This window comes from Bombyx mandarina, chromosome 18, assembly GCF_030267445.1.
Source record: "Bombyx mandarina strain Sakado chromosome 18, ASM3026744v2".
Taxonomy (NCBI): domain Eukaryota; kingdom Metazoa; phylum Arthropoda; class Insecta; order Lepidoptera; family Bombycidae; genus Bombyx; species Bombyx mandarina.
The window spans coordinates 3,254,075-3,274,000 of NC_143224.1; the positions used below are offsets into that span (position 1 = coordinate 3,254,075).

The 19,926-nt window shown below is 41.7% G+C and overlaps 1 protein-coding gene across 3 annotated transcripts in view; it reads left to right on the top strand.

Moving 5' to 3' along the window:
• The window catches only part of DAAM (disheveled-associated activator of morphogenesis-like protein), an 88,874-nt gene extending 69,298 nt beyond the window's left edge, over positions 1 to 19,576 (top strand). For 2 of the 3 annotated variants that reach the window (XM_028176077.2, XM_089734789.1), the window contains 17 exons: positions 294 to 461; positions 756 to 974; positions 1,220 to 1,360; positions 1,987 to 2,215; positions 4,108 to 4,335; positions 5,659 to 5,798; positions 6,205 to 6,354; positions 7,350 to 7,505; positions 10,065 to 10,139; positions 10,714 to 11,052; positions 11,620 to 11,759; positions 12,550 to 12,711; positions 13,351 to 13,530; positions 14,988 to 15,111; positions 15,878 to 16,120; positions 16,571 to 16,753; positions 17,301 to 19,576. In XM_028176077.2, the coding sequence (XP_028031878.2) occupies positions 294 to 461; positions 756 to 974; positions 1,220 to 1,360; positions 1,987 to 2,215; positions 4,108 to 4,335; positions 5,659 to 5,798; positions 6,205 to 6,354; positions 7,350 to 7,505; positions 10,065 to 10,139; positions 10,714 to 11,052; positions 11,620 to 11,759; positions 12,550 to 12,711; positions 13,351 to 13,530; positions 14,988 to 15,111; positions 15,878 to 16,120; positions 16,571 to 16,753; positions 17,301 to 17,606 (3,183 nt within the window). In that variant the 3' untranslated portion in view covers positions 17,607 to 19,576. The remainder of the gene's footprint in view (positions 1 to 293; positions 462 to 755; positions 975 to 1,219; positions 1,361 to 1,986; positions 2,216 to 4,107; positions 4,336 to 5,658; positions 5,799 to 6,204; positions 6,355 to 7,349; positions 7,506 to 10,064; positions 10,140 to 10,713; positions 11,053 to 11,619; positions 11,760 to 12,549; positions 12,712 to 13,350; positions 13,531 to 14,987; positions 15,112 to 15,877; positions 16,121 to 16,570; positions 16,754 to 17,300) is intronic. The other variant, XM_028176078.2, reaches the window with a different exon arrangement.
• The last annotated feature ends 350 nt before the right edge of the window (positions 19,577 to 19,926 follow it).

Below are 19,926 nucleotides of genomic sequence, written 5' to 3' on the forward strand. Positions count from 1 at the left end.
TGTTACAAACATGTCTCTAATAATAAAACTTAAAAAAAAATCATCGCATTTACGTCAATCGACTTACCTTCAACCTTAGAACTTGTATTTCAAGGTGCGTGGCGCATTAACAGTGTAGATGTCTATGGGCTCCAGTAACCACTTAACATCAGGTGGGCTGTGGGCTCGTCCAACCATCTAAGAATAAAAAAAATAAAATAAAAAAAATCGAACGCAAAGACATGACGCGTTCCGGCGATTTTTTAATGTTAAATATATGTTTCGGTTTTAAATAAAAAATATGTTATCTGCAGGAGGAGTTGGACCTGACAGCAGTTAACAAGGCCGCGATGATGGCGCTACCGGCTGCCAAGAAATGGCAGATCTACTGCAGTCGCAGGCCGCCACCGGGCCAGGCGCCTCCACTGGCCACCGCCCCACAAGTCGAGGAGTACATCAAGGCCCTTAACGAGATCGCTGATGTACGTTTGCCTGTCAACATAATCCTTTCAATGGTCTATAGGTTTTTCTACTAATATCTGCTCATATTCTAGCCAGATGATGCATTCTTTCTTCTTCTTATTGTTAGCCAACAATCGACAGACGATGCTGTCAACTAAATGAGGATGGATTCAATTAGAATTGTACAACCAGTCTTTAGGAATGTTGTTATAAAAAGTTATTTTCCGCACTAATGAATTGAACATGTCCCTTATGATGTTAAGATATTGAAGTGTCAGGTCACCAAGGAAGTTGTTTTTTTTCTTTTGCTAAAGGCATTTGCGTCGTCTGAAGGCGTCCCCCCGACGGAATCCTGCGGCCTACTCGAGGGCCTGAAAACAGCGCTCAGGACGAGGGCCCACAGCTTCGTCCTCCGGTTTATCAAGCAAGGAGGACTCGGTGCCATATTGGACGCGTTGCAGAAGGCGCCCAGGGATGATGCTGTCACGAGACATAACCTTATAGCTGCCATAAAAGCCTTGATGAATAATTCGGTGAGTTGGTTAATTTCAGTTGGCATTATTAATTGCAGGAGGCCAATTTTACCATGATGGTCCTAGGAGAAAAATGAGGAAAACTGACTCCGCTACCATGTGTGATTGATAGCTGGAAAGAGAGAGTGGAGAGTGGATCAAGGACTCATGATAATACAATAGTTTTATTAGTTTGGCCTAATGTTTTGAATGGAACCATATGTATTATTGTAGTTTTGGAACTGTCTTTATCATTATCATTCCAGACTGGTCGTGCTCATGTATTAGCTCATCCCACGAGCATCGACCTGATCGCTCAGTCCTTGGACACGGAGAACGTGAAGACGAAAGTGGCAGCACTTGAGATACTCGGCGCCGTCTGTCTTGTCCCCGGGGGACATAAAAAGGTAATAATGACATTCACATTTATTCTTCTGTATAATTTACCTTCTGTATAATGGTTATTCGTGTAGAGGCTTACAAACAAAAACTTGCACTAAGTTAATGACGGTTGGTATTAGTATTTTGCCTATTTCTGTCGCAACTGGCATTAAGAATTTCGGGTTGTGGAGAGGGGATGGTCTTTTACGATACCCGCAAAATTATAATTTGCGTAATTACTGGTGGTAGGACCTCTTGTGAGTCCGCGCGGGTAGGTACCACCGCCCCGCCTATTTCTGCCGTGAAGCAGTAATGCGTTTCGGTTTGAAGGGTGGCGAAGCCGTCGTAACTATACTTGAGACCTTAGAACTTATATCTCAAGATGGGTGGCGCATTTTCGTTATAGATGTCTATGGGCTCCAGTAACCACTTAACATCAGGTGGGCTGTGAGCTCGTCCAATCATCTAAGCAATAAAAAAAATACATTTGGCACTCAAATCTCATGTTTCAAGATGGGTGGCGGTATTCACGTTATCATGTCTATGGGCTTCTCTAATCAATGAACACCAAATGGTCCGTGATTTCGTTTAGCCCCAAATGTCATAATATAACAATAAAAACTTTTTTAACATAATTTTTCCACATTTCAAGGTGCTAGAAGCGATGGTCAACTTCCAAAAGTATTCCGGCGAGAGGGCCCGCTTCCAGAGCATCGTCAACGAGCTGGACCGCAGCACCGGCGCCTACAGGGACGACCTCGGCCTGAAGACGGCCATCATGTCGCTCGTCAACGCCGTGCTCAACTACGGGCCCGGCGAGGAGAGCCTCGAGTTCAGGCTCCATCTGAGATACGAGCTGCTCATGCTGGGGCTTCAACCAGGTGAATACGAGTCTTACATGTACTAGTTGGACGCAGGCTTGAACCTTGAGACTTCGATCGCATGCCTCAAGTTGGGATTCATTTCGTCAAGTCTTTAGAGATCTTAGGGCCTGTGCACACTACGTTATTTAAACGTGCTGTCGACGCGCGTTTGTAGCGATACAGATGCGATACGCACTCAAGTCAGATGCAGCCTGTAGACCTTTGCACACCTGTATACATTCAAATACGCGTTTGAATCGATACAGACGCGATGCTAACGCGCGTTTGTATCGATACACATGCGCGTTAGTATCGCGTTTGTAACCACTCTATAGGATAAAAGCGCGCCGTCGACGCGCGTTTCTAAAACGTGGTGTGCACAGGCCTTTAAATATCTGAAATGCTCTTACTAGGGCTGGTGTTAGCAAATTCTCTCAGGTTGAGCCCGTGAGCTCACCTACCCGTCCGGACGTAGCTGTAATGGCCCTTTAAGCCTAAAGATAAAGCCTTAGCTATTCACTGGTAGCCACCAGTGAATAGCTAAGGGACAAATAATACCGGAAAGGCCTATAAACGTTCCACATATAACTATGATTGAAATAAATAATAGTTTAAAAAAACTAACAGAATACGCTTTTATAGAAAAATCAAAAAAATGTTGCGTGGGGTGCTTTGCAGGATTTTATCAAAATAACCCTTCTACTCTTATCTATTCATAAAATATTTAAAACTACTGATACCATGCATCCCACGCTTTTTTTTACAATAAAATCATTTTTTCTTACACTATTTTTAATTCAAATTGATTAAAAATTGTTTTCTATTTTTTAGTTGGATTTTCTATAAAAGCATATTTTGTTAGTTTTTTTAAACTATTATTTAGTTTTTATTTTTTTCATATTGAATTGTCATCGGTCCTTAATAAGTATACCAAATTTCGAGTTAATCTGACGTTTTGAAGGGGGTCAAAATCATGTTCAAAGATTCCGTTACATACTATAACATACATACGTCTGAAGCTAATAAAAGCGTATTAAAATAGACGGTAGTTAGAACAAAATGTATTTAAATGTCGACAAATAACACCTTAGTTCTCTGTGACTATGGACATTGTAAAGTATTCAAAACGTTGGAAATAATGCAACGACAATAAAAATCATGAGATCAATCGGTAACAGTAGCTTTGATTATAAAATGTCCACAAGTCGCAAAAACCGAAAAGCATAATATAACTTGTTTAGATTTGTGGTTACTAAAATATAATTGTGTCCTTTTTTCTATTTGCTATAACCTAATGTCGACACCCTAAGAACGTTGTGGTCCTTAAATTTGATGGCGCAGTGATTGCTTCATAATCTGTACTCTATATAGCTATGATTCGTTGTTGACACCTTAGGAGAGTTTTGGCGTCGTGGTGGTAAAGTGTGATTGTATGCGCTGCTGAATGTGGCGTACACAACTTGAGGTTTAGATAGGAAGAAATCACTGATAGTCAAAGAATATCCGTTTATTACTTCGCTAACAAGTAACTAATTCTATTTATGTATGCTGATGTGGCGAGTACCGCTGTATATGAGCGCTGAACGTGTACTGGCGCTTTATACTGCGGTTTGAGTAAAGCGATGTAAAAGTGCTGATGTGAATGCGCGCCCGTCCTGTGTGATTAGTGCGAGTTTTTTTACGTCCTCGATAGCGTAAAAGTTAGCTCATATTTGTATGGAATGGAATCGTTTGCCTACGTAGCCGCTAGGGGCGCTGTTCCAACTGCATACAAAATTGGGTTAACTTTGACGCTATCGAGAACGTTAAAGAGCTCGCACTAAGCACACTGTACGATACATGAATCGTACCGTGATTTTAGCGAAACGTAACCGCTATATTGTGTTTAATATAGAACTTTTCAATTACAGTGATCGAAAAACTCCGCAAATACGAAAACGAGACGCTGGACCGGCACATCGAGTTCTTCGAGATGGTCCGCGGCGAGGACGAGCGTGAGCTGGCGCGGCGCTTCGACCGCGAGCACGTGGACACCAAGAGCGCCTCCGCCATGTTCGAGCTGCTGCGCCGCAAGCTGGGCCACTCCGCCGCCTACCCGCACCTGCTGTCCCTGCTGCAACACCTGCTGCTGCTGCCGCGTGAGTCACTACACCAAGCACATACACCGGCCACTTTATCACTGGTGGTAGGACCTCTTGTGAGTCCGCGCGGGTAGGTACCACCGCCCTGCCTATTTCTGTCGTGAAGCAGTAATGCGTTTCGGTTCGAAGGGCGGGGCAGCCGTTGTAACTATACCGAGATCTAAGAACTTATATCTCAAGGTGGGTGGCGTATTTACGTTGTAGATGTCTATGGGCTCCAGTAACCACTTTACACCAGGTGGGTTGTGAGCTCGTCCACACATCCAAGCAATAAAAAAAAAGTCACGCGTCGCGATTCCGATTCAGTAGTAGATTTATTCGTGAAGCAGCTGCTCTTGAGTTGTTAGGTCTACTTCAGAGGCGCTCGGGCAGCTGTTAGCAAATCCTACCCCTCCTGGCTGAGCCTTTCCTCGCCCATCTGGCCTGGTGAAATTGGAAAGGCCACCGGGCTACCAGTAATACTTCGATCATAAAAAAAACCGCAGTGGCTCAAGACAAAATTCTTTGACCAGTGTGAGTTGTCGGTAATGACCTACGACAGTCAGACGAGGTCGCGGATAATGGGTTTTATGAAAAAACTCAATGGGCCCTATAATCCTTCAATCATCAAAAAAAAGATCTCCGTGTTTTAAATGCTCAACTGAGATCAGCATTTTGCAGACAGGTTTCAGAAAACTTATTGTTCTCAAGGCATTACATTAACACTTAAATTTTTTATTTCGAACTAGCTGACCCGGCAGACTTCGTAGTGAATCAATCGATAAATAAAATACTTAAACTTTTATATAAAATAAACTTAAAACAAACAAAAGGAATCCGTCCAACGTTGGACACATCAAAGTAAAAACAAAATTGTTATTTTTATTTAATTCCGAGCATTTTCATATTTTATCTACCTTTTAAACCTTCTCTGGACTTCCACAAATAATTCAAGACCAAAATTAGCCAAATCGGTCCGGCCGTTCTCGAGCTTTAGCGAGACTAACGAACAGCAATTCATTTTTATATATCGACGCTTGAAAGGCAAACGTGACTAAGCGACAATAACTGTTTTATACATAAATGATAGGTAATAACCATATTCGATGCGCAAAAAATATATATTTCTAGGTCTATTAAAATCATTTCAATCCTATAGCTGTGCAAAAACTGGAGAGAGCAGTTTTTGCACAGCTTCCTCCAATTTTGCCTGCATTCCTGTGCTTAATAGCGCCCGGGAAGCTGGTTCACGCATTGTCGCTTAGTCACGTTTGCCTTTCAAGCGTCGATATTTAGATTACAAGGATTAGGAGAGTGAAAGGTCGTATATCGTCTCCACAGTGGAGTACGGCCCGCAGTCCCAGCACTGGCTGCTGCTGGACCGTGTGGTGCAGCAGGTGGTGCTGCAGCAGCCCGCGGCGGGGGCGCGCGCCGACAGCGAGCAGGGCAGCGAGGGCGGCAGCACCAGCGACCAGACCAGGGTTCTTAACCTCTTCAAATATCATTATTTCCCAGTCATGAGGATCTTGTAACTCTTCGTACCCAAATAGCGTACTGTGTAGTCAAATCATACAGTTATCTGTGACATAAATATTTGGTATTCAGTTTTAGTCGGTAGATTTGTATTAAAGAACACCGCTTTTAAAACTTCAAATATAGTCTGTAGCTTGGTTGTATTAAGGTCCACTCTACAAACGATAAAGGATTTGGAAGTGACTAAATGTTCCATTTATAAAAATCAATCAAATCAGAGTTTAGTACGTTTTACATTGCTGGCTTATTAGACGAATAGTTTAGTACGTTTTACATTGCTGGCTAATAGGATAACAGCAATAAAAGTTTGTTGTCTTGGATGAAACGATTGAGAGATATCGAATCTGTTTACAGATATACGATCCTGACGTGGCTCCCCTCGAGATAAACGTCGGCGAGATAGTGCACCTGCTCGCCAAGGAGGAAGAGCTCGTCGCCGCCAGGACCAAGGCCGAGAACCTGGAACGGGAGAACATCGACCTGGCCACAGAGCTGGCTAAGAAGGTACGTCAGGACGACGCAGCCAATATCTCGGTTATGGTCACATTCACTATTCGAACTTAACCAAATAACTTTTGGTATGGAAATGTTTAGGTTTGATCATCTCACTCATAAAATACATTTAATGAAAAGCGTTTTTGGATGTTTTGTGATTTTTTTTAAACTTTTATTGGTGGCATTCATCGAATTGATAAATTGCATGACTAAAGTCAAGAGTCCAAGTATATATTATCATGTTCATTTGAATTTATTGCAATAATTATATTTAAATATTATAATATTATATATATTACATTAAAATGGTACGGTACGGCTCGTTTCTGGGATTGTATGTTGCAATTCGATCGTGGAGATATCACTCGTTTATTTTATAAATACCTTTTTTTTTAAAAGAATTGTCTTAATTGAAGAGAGCGTCTTTAAAAAAAATTATATAGTTCAGTTTGAAGGCGAATAAAAATATCGGTATTTGTGTTATGCAGTGGCGGATTAAAGGTCCGGAGCGTCCTAGGAAATCACTTTATCGGTGCCCCTGTACCGGTCATAAATGGCCATCATAATACTATAAAATTTAAATAGTTGCTTTTGCAATTACGATGACGTTGTATCATCAAACCCTTGATTTTAGTAGACCAGGACCCTTGTACTTACGCTAATGCGCGAATGAAATGCAAACAAACCCGCAATATTGCATAATACGAGTAGGTATATATCGATGCTTGGGCAATATAATCTATTATAGATCCAGCATTTAATCGTCGATATGTTATTTTCTTTATTTATTTAAAAAATTCTAAGCTCGCGCGCTCCTAGCAACTGCCTAGTTTGCCTTATGCATAATCCGCCTCTGGTCTTATGAGATTTTTTGTGATTACGCAAATAAGAGTGATATCGCGCGGGAGTATCGAAAGACGCGTAGTTTTGGTTCGTCGTTTATGAACGTTCGTAACGTGCGTACCGTCCCGGAGCGTGTACTGACGCGGGTGGGGCGCGGGCAGGAGAAGCAGCTGGACGAGCGCGCGCAGGAGCGCGAGGAGCTGGAGGGCGCCGCGGCGCGCCTGCGGGACCGCCTGGAGCGCGAGACGGCCGCGCACATGCACTGCGCCGACCTGGCGCGCGCCGCCGCCGCACGCGCGCAGCTGCTCGACTGCCAGGTTCATACACTAAACCATAAACGCGACTGCCCTCTGAGGCCTTTTGAACTTGAATGATGCTATTTCGGTACGATAAACTTTTTTCTTTTTTTTTCCTACCTATGCTGATAGCCTTGAGAGAGACTATTTCAAGTTCACCCTAACGTGTGTAGGTGAGCTCACGGGACTCTAACCGGAGTGTTGCTAACACTGACCCTAGCAAGAGCAGTGCTTCGCAGAATCTACCACCGGATCGGAAACGCGACCCACTGAGAAAATTCAGCGAGAAACTTAGTGGGCTGTGTTTATGAGTTAAATGATGACCATACAGTGCCCGTCGTTAAATATTGCACATCAAGTCTTGGAACCTCTTCTTCTTCTTCTTCTTCTTCTTCTTCTTCTTCTTAGTCGCATACTTCATTGCTGAAGGTCGTGCCCCTGAAAGCCCTTTGCACCATCAGCTTCCATTTCCTTCGGTTTTCAGCTTCCCTCAGGGCGGTCGCAACAGAGAGTTCAGTGAGCGCAGTTATCTGATCTGACCAACTGTTTGGTGGCCGGCCGGCGGGTCTTTTCCGTTCTACCTTGCCCACCACAGTCAATTTTTCAAGGTTGTCTGGTGGCCGCCGAGCAATGTGACCAAAGTAACCAAGAACCTTCTGGTAGCAAATCGTCGACAGTCTCGTTTCTACACGAAGTTGCTCGAGGACAGATCTGTTTGTTCTCTTGGCGGTCCACGGTATGCGGAGCATTCTTCGCCAATATCACATCTCAAACAATTCTATTTTTTTCCGAACCCCTACGAAGCCGAAATTAGCCGATTGTCTCTTCTCAAGGGTCGACGTGCAATATTTATTGTCGGGTACTGTACTTTGATATTTTTTTTTGTTTCCGTGGGTAAAATAGGAGGTCAGTGTGGAGGTCAGAATCAACCGTAAAAGTAATGAATAAAAAAAATATCGTACATCATTCTAGTTCAAATGCAAACACATTTAACATTCATTAATTCATTTTACTCATTTACGAATTAAACGGTTTAATGTTATAATAAAACACTTTATAATTTGTCACGGCTTAAAGAATCCGAGAGCTTTATCACTTTGGGCGGCTTTTAGCGTATTTAAAATAACCATAATTGTTTTAAAGAGTTTTAATATTATCAGTAACATCATTACACACGTCCTTACGTACGTACACACGACTAAACATAACATTGATATCCCAGTTCCAAAGAGTGATAAAGTCAGAAGATATTTTTGTGAGAGAGTAAGTGAGATCGTTTTCCCTATTTCTGCCGCGAAGCATTAACTCGATTCGATTTTATGGGTGGGGGTAGAATAAAATTTAGATATTGACGTAGTATTTCAAAGTAATGTTATTCACGTTGTTGATCTCCATGGCGCTCTGGTATACACTGAGCTGTTAGTTAGTTCGTTCACAGATTCAGTGCAACAAAAAAAAACAATTATTATTAAAACAATTATTAAACCCAATTATTAAGTGTAATTAATTTTAGGGAAATTCTGTTTGTGTTTTTTAATCGTTCTTGTAGGCAGACGAGCATACAGCCTACCTGATGGTGTGTGGTTACCGTCGCCCATGGACTTCAGCAATGTCAGGGGGAGAGCCAAGCCTTTACCTTAAGCTATTGCTCTTGGCTTGGCCATTGCTCGCCAATCACGATTTTAGACAAATAATATTTAATGAGAAACAATTAAAAAGATAATTCGGCCGTTGTACTATAAAATTGAGACCTAGAATTAATGTCTCAAGGTAGGTGGCCGCATGTTCATATTATGTACATTGCTGATATCTATGGGGTTCGGTAAACGGTTCAGAAAAAAAATGTCGGCATTGAGTAATGTGAGCAAAAAAAAAAATACAAAACCATACGAAACCGAACTAAATTAACAATATTGTCTAATGAAGTATGTTTGTTTGTTGTAGGATCATATAAAACGTGTTTTTTGGTTTACAACAATTTATTTTAAATTCGCCAAATTTATTCCTCTTATTGGTATTTTCATAACCTCTGCAAGCTAATTTAAACTAAACATAACAAGCGCATTGATAGAAATTGCTTTTATTTTACCTTGATTTAGTCGCAGAGTATTGAGGGTTGGTAGTACTTATAGATACTCTTTGTTAGATGTAATTCAGAGATGTTCCAATATTCAGTGAGCGTCAGGCTTTTTTTCAATCCAGATCGTGATTCAGGTCCAAACCGAACTGTCTCTCGAATACACCCTTCAAGTGTTGCCAGACCGTAATTTTAGGCTCCCGCCGTTCAAGTGTTGCCAGACTGAGATCTCGAAAATCCTTGTGATGTAACTCACTGAAGGTTTCTCCTAAAATGTGTTGCAAACGCGTAGGTAATAACATATGCCTTTGTCTTTGTTATTAATTCAAATTAAGATTAATTTTCGACTTATCGACTTATCGTTTCGGGGAAACGTGGATGAGAATGTTAATGCATCAATTTCTTATAATTTCAATGGATTTCCGACTTTATGCTTTTTGGAACTGAGGTGCTTGTGTAATGAACGATTCCGGTCACTTACATTATTGTGTCGTGACCCGCAGTTGACCCAAGAGAGAACCGAGAGAGCGAGATTCGAAAAACTAGTCAGCGAGGGAAGCATACCTGATGATGCTAAGGTAATTTGAAACGTTCAGAATGTGAAGTTTTTTAATGTTCCAATAATAAGGGGGGGGGGGATATTTATAGAACATAAATTTTTAGGGCACGCTGTAAGGTACAGGTACCGTTTGAAGCTTGAGTGGAATAGCTCATTTAAAATCGATATTTAGATCATGTTTTCAGAACGCGTCGGTGACTAGGCCATAACACACAGTTCTCGAGATAATTTGCTCACGCTAAGACAAGACACTTTTTACTGGTGGTATTTAGTGGTAGTAAACCTCTTGTGAGTCCGCACGGGTAGGTACCACCACCTTGCCTATTTCTACCGTGAGGCTGTAATGCGTTCCGGTTTGAAGGGTTACAGCCAGCAATTGTAACCATATTGAGACTTTAGAACTTATATTTCAAAGTGAGTGGCGCATTTACGTTGTAGATGTCTATGGGCTTTAGTAATCACTTAACATCAGGTGGGCTGTGAGCTCGTCCACCCGTCTAAGCAATAAAAAAAAGAAAATAAGTTTATAAACTTTTCCATGAAAATGATTGGGCTGTATTCTTCTTTGTTTTACCACATCACTTGTATTACAGGTGAACAATCTGAAGAACGCGGTGATCGAAACGTCATCGGTACCTCCCCCTCCTCCGCCGCCGTCAATGTTCCCCGCGCCCCCCGCCGCGCCGGCTCCTCCCCCCGCGCCGCTCGCGCCCCTCGCCCCCCTGGCGCCGCTCGCCCCCGCCCCTCCCAAGCCCAAGAAGAACGTCCCCACGCCCGGGAACCCGCTCAAGAGCTTCAACTGGAGTAAATTACCTGATACCAAGCTGCATGGCACGATATGGCAGGAGCTGGACGACACGAAGCTGTACAACGCGATGGATCTGCACACCATCGACAAGATGTTCTGTGCCTACCAGAAGAATGGCGTCCAGGTTAGTGAGGATGCGAGATCACCCGAGTGGTGATGTGTGTGACTTTAGAGGCATTACCCATTGGAGCGCGAACAGCCGATAAATCGACTCTCGGTTGTAGAGTAAAATGCGGAGCGTCGGAATACCGACTTTTGCACAGTTTGATTACAGGTATTAGGTATCAACCTGCACGGTCGTGTCTTATCGCGCGTACATATAAAGTTTTTAATAAGCTAATGACATTTGTAAATAGTTAAAATTATTTTGCTGTGAATTTAGAGAATCCTTTGAGAAATTTCTGCAAGATATATGAAAATAAGCTCAGCCCTAAAAGGGTTAAATATGACAAAGATAGCCTGTTGAAGTGAAAACTTCTTTAATTCACAGATGTCCTTTGAAACTTAATGAAACGTAAAAGCGACACTAAAAAGAGACAAACGTATACGTATGTGTTGAATGTCCTACGTTAAAATGAGATAGAACTCTTTCGGAGGTTTCACGTCTACCGCCTGTGAATTGGATTGTCTTTTTCTCTTTTTATTTCTGTCTTATTACCCCGTCTTATTACCATGGTCCCGTGCCTTACAGAACGAGGGGTCCGTCGAGGACCTCCGCCAGCTCGGGTCGAAGCCCAGGACGAAGATACTGTCCGTGATAGACGGCCGCCGCGCCCAGAACTGCACCATCCTGCTGTCCAAACTTAAAATGACCGATGAGGAGATTTGCAGGTAACATTTATACGATTATTGTATGTAAAGAAGATGTACTTTGCTCTGTCGGAAAAGGTGATGTGAAATGTTTAATAAACTCTCTCTTATCTTTCTTTAATATCTCTTTATTTTTTGCACGTATTTATAATTTTTTAAATCGTTTGTTGTAAATTGTGAAACTTTTGTTATTGTTTAAAGTCTGTGGTCAAATAATAAGTCGCTTCGCTTCGGAAACATTAAATTTTATTATTGATAAATGAGTCCCGCGATCTTACTGTCGTCGGTTATTGTCGTACCGCGGGTGACGCCGCGGGGCAAAGCTAGTCTAATAAAAGTAGCCTGAGCTACTCCTTATATCATCGCTACCTATCAGTGAAAGTCTCGTCTCAAAATAGGTCCAGCCGTTCCAGAGATTAGTCGGAACAAACAGACGGACAGACACATAGACAAATATTGTAAAAAATGTTATTTTGGTGTATGTATATATTCAGATGCATGTAGTAAGAAGCGGTTATTTCAATATTACAAGCAGACACTCCAATTTTATTTATATGTATAGATATGGCATTCGGTGAATTAAGAAGCGTTGTGAAATTGTTTTCTGTTTTGGTTTTATGGAATTTGAGTTACAATAAAGTGTACTTTCAAAGTCATTTCTTTGTTGTGCACTGCAAAACATTGAAGATAAAAATCTTAAAAAAAATAATTACAGATTTCGCCAAAAGTAAACTATAGATAAACAATATTAAAGACAAGCAATAATGATTCTATAATAGGTAATTATTGAATTTTTTTAAATTTCCCACAGAGCGATCCTCAAAATGGACAGCGGCGAACAACTGCCCATCGATATGTTGGAGCAACTCCTGAAGTTCACGCCGAGCGCCGAGGAGGCCGCAATGCTAGAAGAGCACCAAGATGAACTGGACAGCATGGCGAGGGCGGATCGCTTCCTCTACGAGATCTCCAAGTGAGTGTAGTTGCAGGTTGCCTCTGAACTATGTTGCAATCACTGACTCGGGGCTGATGTAGGATTTGACTTATTCGTTCTCTGTCGTCTAGCGTGGGCTGAATTGCCTTCCGCAGGTCGCACCGTGAAATCACAACCTGAGGTGCCCTGGTCATTCGATCGTCCATTACAAAAAAGTTTCAACTCGGACCCGTCCGGGTACATGCGTCACGTCACGAAGTAGCTACGTGTTTCAATTGAAGGTTTTCCTATTGCTTAGACGGATGAAATGAGATCACGACCCTCGCGGCCCTAAGTGGTTGATTACTGGCACCCATATATTTATGGATTCCAGTGTAAATGCCGCTGCTCACCTTGAGATTTCTGAAAGTTTCAGTTGTATAGTATAAGGACTGCCCCACCTTTCAAATCGTCATCACAGGGCTTCGCTGCAGAAATTGGCAGCTCGGTGCTTTGGCATCACTTACTGGTGCGGGTTCACAAGCTTCCTCCTTACCACCAGTAATTACGCAAATTAAAATTTTTGCGGGGTTGATTTTTATTACGCGGCGTCACTAATTCACTGTGGAACTCTGGGCCGCTTTGGCTTCGCATGGTAATGCAACCGGACCTCAGATAAACGTATGGTGCCGCCCTCAGGATCCCGCACTACTCGATGCGGGTGCGCACGCTGCTGTTCAAGAAGCGGTTCGCGGCGGCGAGCGCGGAGGCGAGCGGGCGCGCCACCACCGTGCTGCGCGCCGCGCGGGACATGACGCGCTCGCGCCGCCTGCGCGCGCTGCTCGAGCTGGTGCTGGCGCTCGGGAACTACATGAACAGGTTTTTTTGAAGTTCTACTTCTTTAGGCGCGTTATGAAAAATTGATGAGAGTGAAATTTTACGATGCGCGCGCACCGTGACACAAAATTAACAGAAATGAAGTTGCCCACTAAATCGCTCATTACAATACGACTGACGTAACTTGGCGAGTCTGAATATAGCCGCAGGTGAACTTTCGCGCATGTACACTCGTAAAAAATGCTACCAACAAAATAGAAATGGAAGCTCTGTTAGTAGCGCATGTTGGCACGCACGCCGCCTCTGTTCACTGTGTATTTATATTTATAATATTTATGCACATGCTTTGAGTTTCTACATTTAAAACACGTGTTTTCATTTTGTTTTCATTATACAAATGCGAATTTCATATGTGCGTCTGAATTGTAATCAGAAGTGATTTAAATTGAATATTTAAATCAATACTAATTAATATTAGAAAATATTTGTGAAAAAACTGTGCTCATCAACCTTCCTAAGTGCTCCAATACAATTGAGGTTAACTATCCGTATGTATTATTTAGTAATATAAATGACAAAATTTTTATTTAATATAATTCATACTAAATATTATTAAATTATTAACGTTAAATATTAATTTTTAATTTATTAATATTAAAAAAAAAAAAATTAATTTAATAAAAAAAAAGTATAACTTCTTATGCGCCTACACAATACATAAGAAGTATACGCACCCTTTTTTTATTGCTTAGATGGGTGGACGAGTTCACAGCACACCTGGTGTTAAGCGGTTACTGGAGCCCATAGACATCTACGACGTAAATGCACCACCCACCTTGAGATTAAGATCTCAGTATAGTTACAACGGCTGCCCTACCCTTCAAACCGAAACGCATTACTGCTTCACGGCAGAGATAGGCAGGGCGGTGGTACCCACCCGCGCGGACTCACAAGCCTCGTGCGGTCTCGAGACCACTCGCAGTGATGTGGCTTTTTTTTTAAAAGTGAAACTTCTTTATCGACGTAGGGAGGAAAAAACGTATGTAACGTTTTTCGGTTACGCGCCATCTTTATTTCTTCCGTTACGCGCCATGTTTATTTTATTTCTATTTAGTTTGTTATCAACAGATGTCGCTGCACGTAAATTCAACAATTCCTAAATCGCGGTGACGAGATGTCACACAGTTGATAGACGTTCTTGTTTTTCTCTTGCTAAATCATATCTACCTGTCATCGGGATACCGTGATCATGCAGGCGGCCTGGGGTGCGGCTGCTCCATTGCACTGCGGAGTGGTTGACCCTTGCTATTATTTTTATCTTTTATAAGTTTCACTTGTACCATGTGTGACTTGCACACACACACACCGTATAGGCAGACGTGCATACGGCCCACCTGATAGTGAGTGGCTACCATCGCTCGTGGACGTCAGCAATGCCAGGTGCAGACCCAAGCCGCTACCTACCGCTGAACGCTAACATATTGTGCGTCTCTCTCTAGGGGAGCCCGCGGCAACGCGTCAGGGTTCCGGCTCTCGTCGCTGAACAAACTCGCCGACACCAAGTCCAGTGTTACAAGAAACACCACGCTCCTGCATTTCCTGGTCGAAATGTTGGAGACACAGGTGAGTGCTAATTGAAATGTTACGATCTGTTTGCTTAACATGAGGAGACGGTTTTTTTGAGACAGATGAGAGAGCTCTTCATCGTACTGAACGCGCGATGTATCCTACAGCCATTACCTACATCAGATTAGAACTTTTAAAACGAAAACTTCTCGAGTACCGTTATCCAATTCACAACACACTCGATGTAACTAATATAGTACTAATAGTACACTTCCCAACACGAATGCCACTACCCACTGTAAGTCGTTAGAGCAATGTTTCAATGTATTATTACGCGCTGGGGTTCCGCATAAATAAAGATTCTACCGAAGTACAAATTAAAACTGTATTATTAGTACTTGGAACACTTAAAACACTTCGCAAACAATAAATTCTCAATTCGCTTCGCTTCAAGTGATCCGTTCGCTGTTTCTCTTCGAGTAGCGAGTAGCATGCCGTCTCTGCAACGCTTTTATAGTCGATACGACATCCCTAGAATTATCGAGAATATTCCACACAAGTCGAGTATTGTGTGTTTCCGCTATGTGACAATAGATGGCGTTGTACTTCTCGAGCGTTCTAGATCTCTCGATATTCGTTGGAATATTCGGCGATAGATGGCGTTACTCTTGCCGGCGTAACAGTAATACGTAACTTTTTCCTTCTGGAACCCATGGTTACTTTAGGACAGGAGGTAGGGGTACTCAAGCTAGCTTATATTATGCCTCACCATTGTCTGTTTCTTGGTCGCTTTTTGTGTTAATTATATGGTTTGCATATTCAGTTCAAAGACATACTCCTACTCGAAGAGGATTTACCGCACGTCCGAGCCGCGGCCAAGGTTTGCGTGGAACAACTGGAGAAAGATGTGGGTGCTTTGAGGAGTGGCCTCCGTGAAGTCGCGAAGGAGGTGGAGTACCACGCGTCGCTGCCCTCTCCGCAACCCGGTGACGCCTTCCTACCAGTCATGAGGGAGTTCCATGCGCATGCCGTTTGTACCTTCACACAACTGGAAGATCTTTTCCAGGTTAGCCGATCATATGCATTGTGTTTTTTTTTCTACTTATGCTGGTGACCTCGAGGGGTCATACTAGATTCACCGAGCGAGTAGGTAAGCTCACGTGGCTCTAACCAGAGGAAATATGCATTGTATGAACGGACAGTAGAAGTAAACAGGAATGTCCGCTATTTTTTTAATTTTTTATTCACCGTAACTTATACTGTCTCTCCTATCGAAGAAAATCTCTTCATAAGCTAGGTACGGTAGGCAGCGGCTTGTCTATGTCCCTGGTATTGTTGACGTCCATGGACGATGGTAGCCACTCACCACTAGCGTCAAACGCTTGCCTGCCTACAAGAGCACAAAAAAAATTTAAGAATAAGCCAGTACGCCAAATTCAGCCAATACAATATGGATACATTTTATCGCAGCTGCCCGTTTCGGACAAGGGCAAAATTAAATATAAGTAATTTCCAGGACATGAAGAGTCGTCTCGAGGCATGCGCCCACGCCTTCGGTGAAGAGACAAGTGCGTCCCCGGAGCAACTGTTCGGCGCCATGGACGCGTTCCTCACGCAGCTCGCGGAGGCGCGCGCCGAGTGCGACGCCATCAGGAGGCGCCGCGACGACGAGCAGCGCCGGACCAGGCACGAGCAAGAGGTCAGTGGGGACCGGGCGTCAGTGGGGACCGGGGGTCAGTGGGGACCGGGCGTCAGTGGGGACCGGGCGTCAGTGGGGACCGGGCGTCAGTGGGGACCGGGGGTCAGTGGGGACCGGGCGTCAGTGGGGACCGGGGGTCAGTGGGGACCGGGCGTCAGTGGAGACCGGGGGGTCAACTGGGGAACCGGGGGCTGCAGCGTCAATGGTCTGTAGCGGGTAATAGCTGACGGAATCATCTATCATTTTTCTCAATGTAATTTTATCGAATGAATTGTAGAATTGGGATTGCGGCGCATAAAATAAAACTTCCGCTGTTCCAAAATCTTCTGTTATAATAATAATTAAAAATTAATTAGCACTTTTATTACGCATTTTTAACCATCTTCGCCATCTTCCTTCTTCTCTGTCATTCTGTGTGTCATTATCTTTTCCCTTTCTTACCGTTTTCTCTCACTCACTTCTTAACGCTTCGTTTCACACTCTTTTCATTCGTTCCATTCTTACCAACACTACAGAATGTTGATTTTAATATATTTTTTTCTTGCAGTTGAAAAAGCGTACAATGGAACGTAAGCAATCGAACTCGCTAGGCTCGGTGAGCAAATCCCTCGCGAAATCCAACGGGGATTGCAACGGACATTCCAACGATAGCTCCCGGGACGGTACCATGAGTAACGGACAAAAAGGAGAGTTCGATGACCTTATATCCGCATTACGAACAGGAGATGTCTTCGGAGATGACGTGGCCAAATTCAAAAGATCAAGAAAGACTTCCAAAGTCACTCAAAAGGGTCGCGACTCTCCTCCCAGGGGCGTGTGCAGGGAAGACTCTAGGGAGAGACAGAAGAATTGAGATTGACAGCAGTTATTGATGTGTCAAAGAACGTGAGTACGGCTCTATGCGTGAACGTTGCTTGTAAGTACAGAAATTTGTTACAACAACTTTTCTGTTACTAGAATCGACCAGATGTTTGTCAATATTTCGAAATACCCTCAAATAAGTAATTAAGCATTAAACTGTAAGTTCTGAAATAGTATACATGTACTTATTCGTCGATGCTAATTAAAGTTTGGGAACGATGAGCCGATGACCGTCATACGTCGGAATATCGATTAGAATGACTGCTTTAAAATAATCGATTAGTATAATTGTAACAAGTGATATTTTCGAAGTAGATTAGTTTGGACGGTGATGAAATGTACGTCACAAAATATTTAGAGATTTATACAGAATAAAAGATAGGACGTTTAATGTGCTACATACCAATTAATTAGCGTGACCGCTTATATATTAAATCGATTAGTAAATAATCGATATTAAATCGATTAATATATCGCCGAGTTAATTTAATTGTTACACAAATGTATTAACTATAGACGATGGAATAATTTTAAACGAAGTCAGCATTAACTATTAGTTTAGACCTTAAATTGCAGTGGATAAGGACTGATCTGTGATTTCACAAATTGTTTATCTTGTGTCTGTTTTTAATTATCACAGGTATATGTTTGCGGCTTGGTCTTAATTAATTAATTTCATAATGAGTAGCGTTTTGCGTTTAATACTTCGTAATTTTTGTATGCATTTTACCACGTATTTTAGTGGTGTTTTTTGGTACTAAAATAAAGTATTTTGAAGAGTATTTTTTTTTGTAATAATGATTGCAAAAATTTAAATAATTGTAGATTGAGATACAGTTTCAATGTTTTGTATTTTTTCGTAACGACTGAAGTAGTGAAAAGGCTGCAAATAAATGATTCCGTAAACAATTTTTTTGATAGTCTTAATCATACTATAGCTATATGTGTTTGTATTATCTATGTACGTAGTATTTAGATACTGTATTTAATGCGTTCGATTTGACACCGTACCCGGTGTTGCCAACACACAAAAACAAACCTAACATATCCCCGTTAGGGTATACATATTTAATTAAAATTTTACAAATAAACCAAATTGTATCTTGATAAATATTTGAGTCTGAGGTATTAAAAAAAAAGTTTTGTTTAAAAAATCACCGGAACGCATTGGTATTTTAGATCTGATTCGATCTAAAAGGGAATTGAAATATTATACAATTTGCTCGTAAACATTATAGTGTAGGAATTGACATAAATACAGCAAATAGATAAACAATAAGAAAAAGGGAGTTACTATATAGGCAGAAGTGAATACTTAATGCCTGCCATTGAATCTTAACAAATATATGAAAGTCAAATAATAATTAATTATCATGGATATTGGGACTTTAGTTACTAAAGTTGAGTGTAACTAATTTTATTTTAATTACACAGACGGGCTATCGAACTCACAGCCTATACGCTGTTAAGTGACCACTCACATTTGGTCCAGTTCTCAATTGCGTAGGACATAGGCTAGCCCACCATGTAAACTGGGAGTCTTCAAAACCTTTAAATGGACAAATTTTCAAATTGAGATTTGTCATGTGTCAGTGCGAATTTCAATCTGTGAATTATGTAACCGTTCTCTGAAAATTGATAAATTTTAACATGAAATATCTCAAATAAGTTTTTATTTATTAAATACATGTAATTCTTGAAATAATATATAATTTTTTTTTTCATCACCTACTGTGTAAATATAATTTTTAATTTTGCCAAAATTCGCGTTACCGATCCAGTTTTGTTTTAATATATGAATAAATACGATGAAATAAAATGATTATAATCGTGTATTCCTACGAGTGTTTGTAATTTGTAAAATGTTTATGGTTTTGTTCAGTATTGCTTAAGCGCATAGATATATTAATGTAATAGTAATGGTCTAGACACTATTTAAATAAAATTCATTGAAGTGAAGAACATTGGTTTTATTTGACGCTCTCAAAAAAGGAGAGCTTTAGTAAAGTTTTCCTTGGTCAATAAGAGAAACTTTAGGACAAAGTATACGGTGATATGTTGCAGCATCAATCGGATTTAAGGTGTGATTTTGAACTCGACTGCAGCGACAGGTATACTATCGAACTCAACTCTACGAAAAAAAAAAATTGTAGATTTCAGAATCGATGGTCCTGCCTGGTGGTAACAGCTCATAATCAATAATGCCCTTCCAATCCCATCACACACACAGCATCACCTTGTTGCGAGTTAACCCGGGTTTCGCCACAGTCTGTGAAGCCTGACCGGCCTTTGAACACGACCTTTTTCGCACG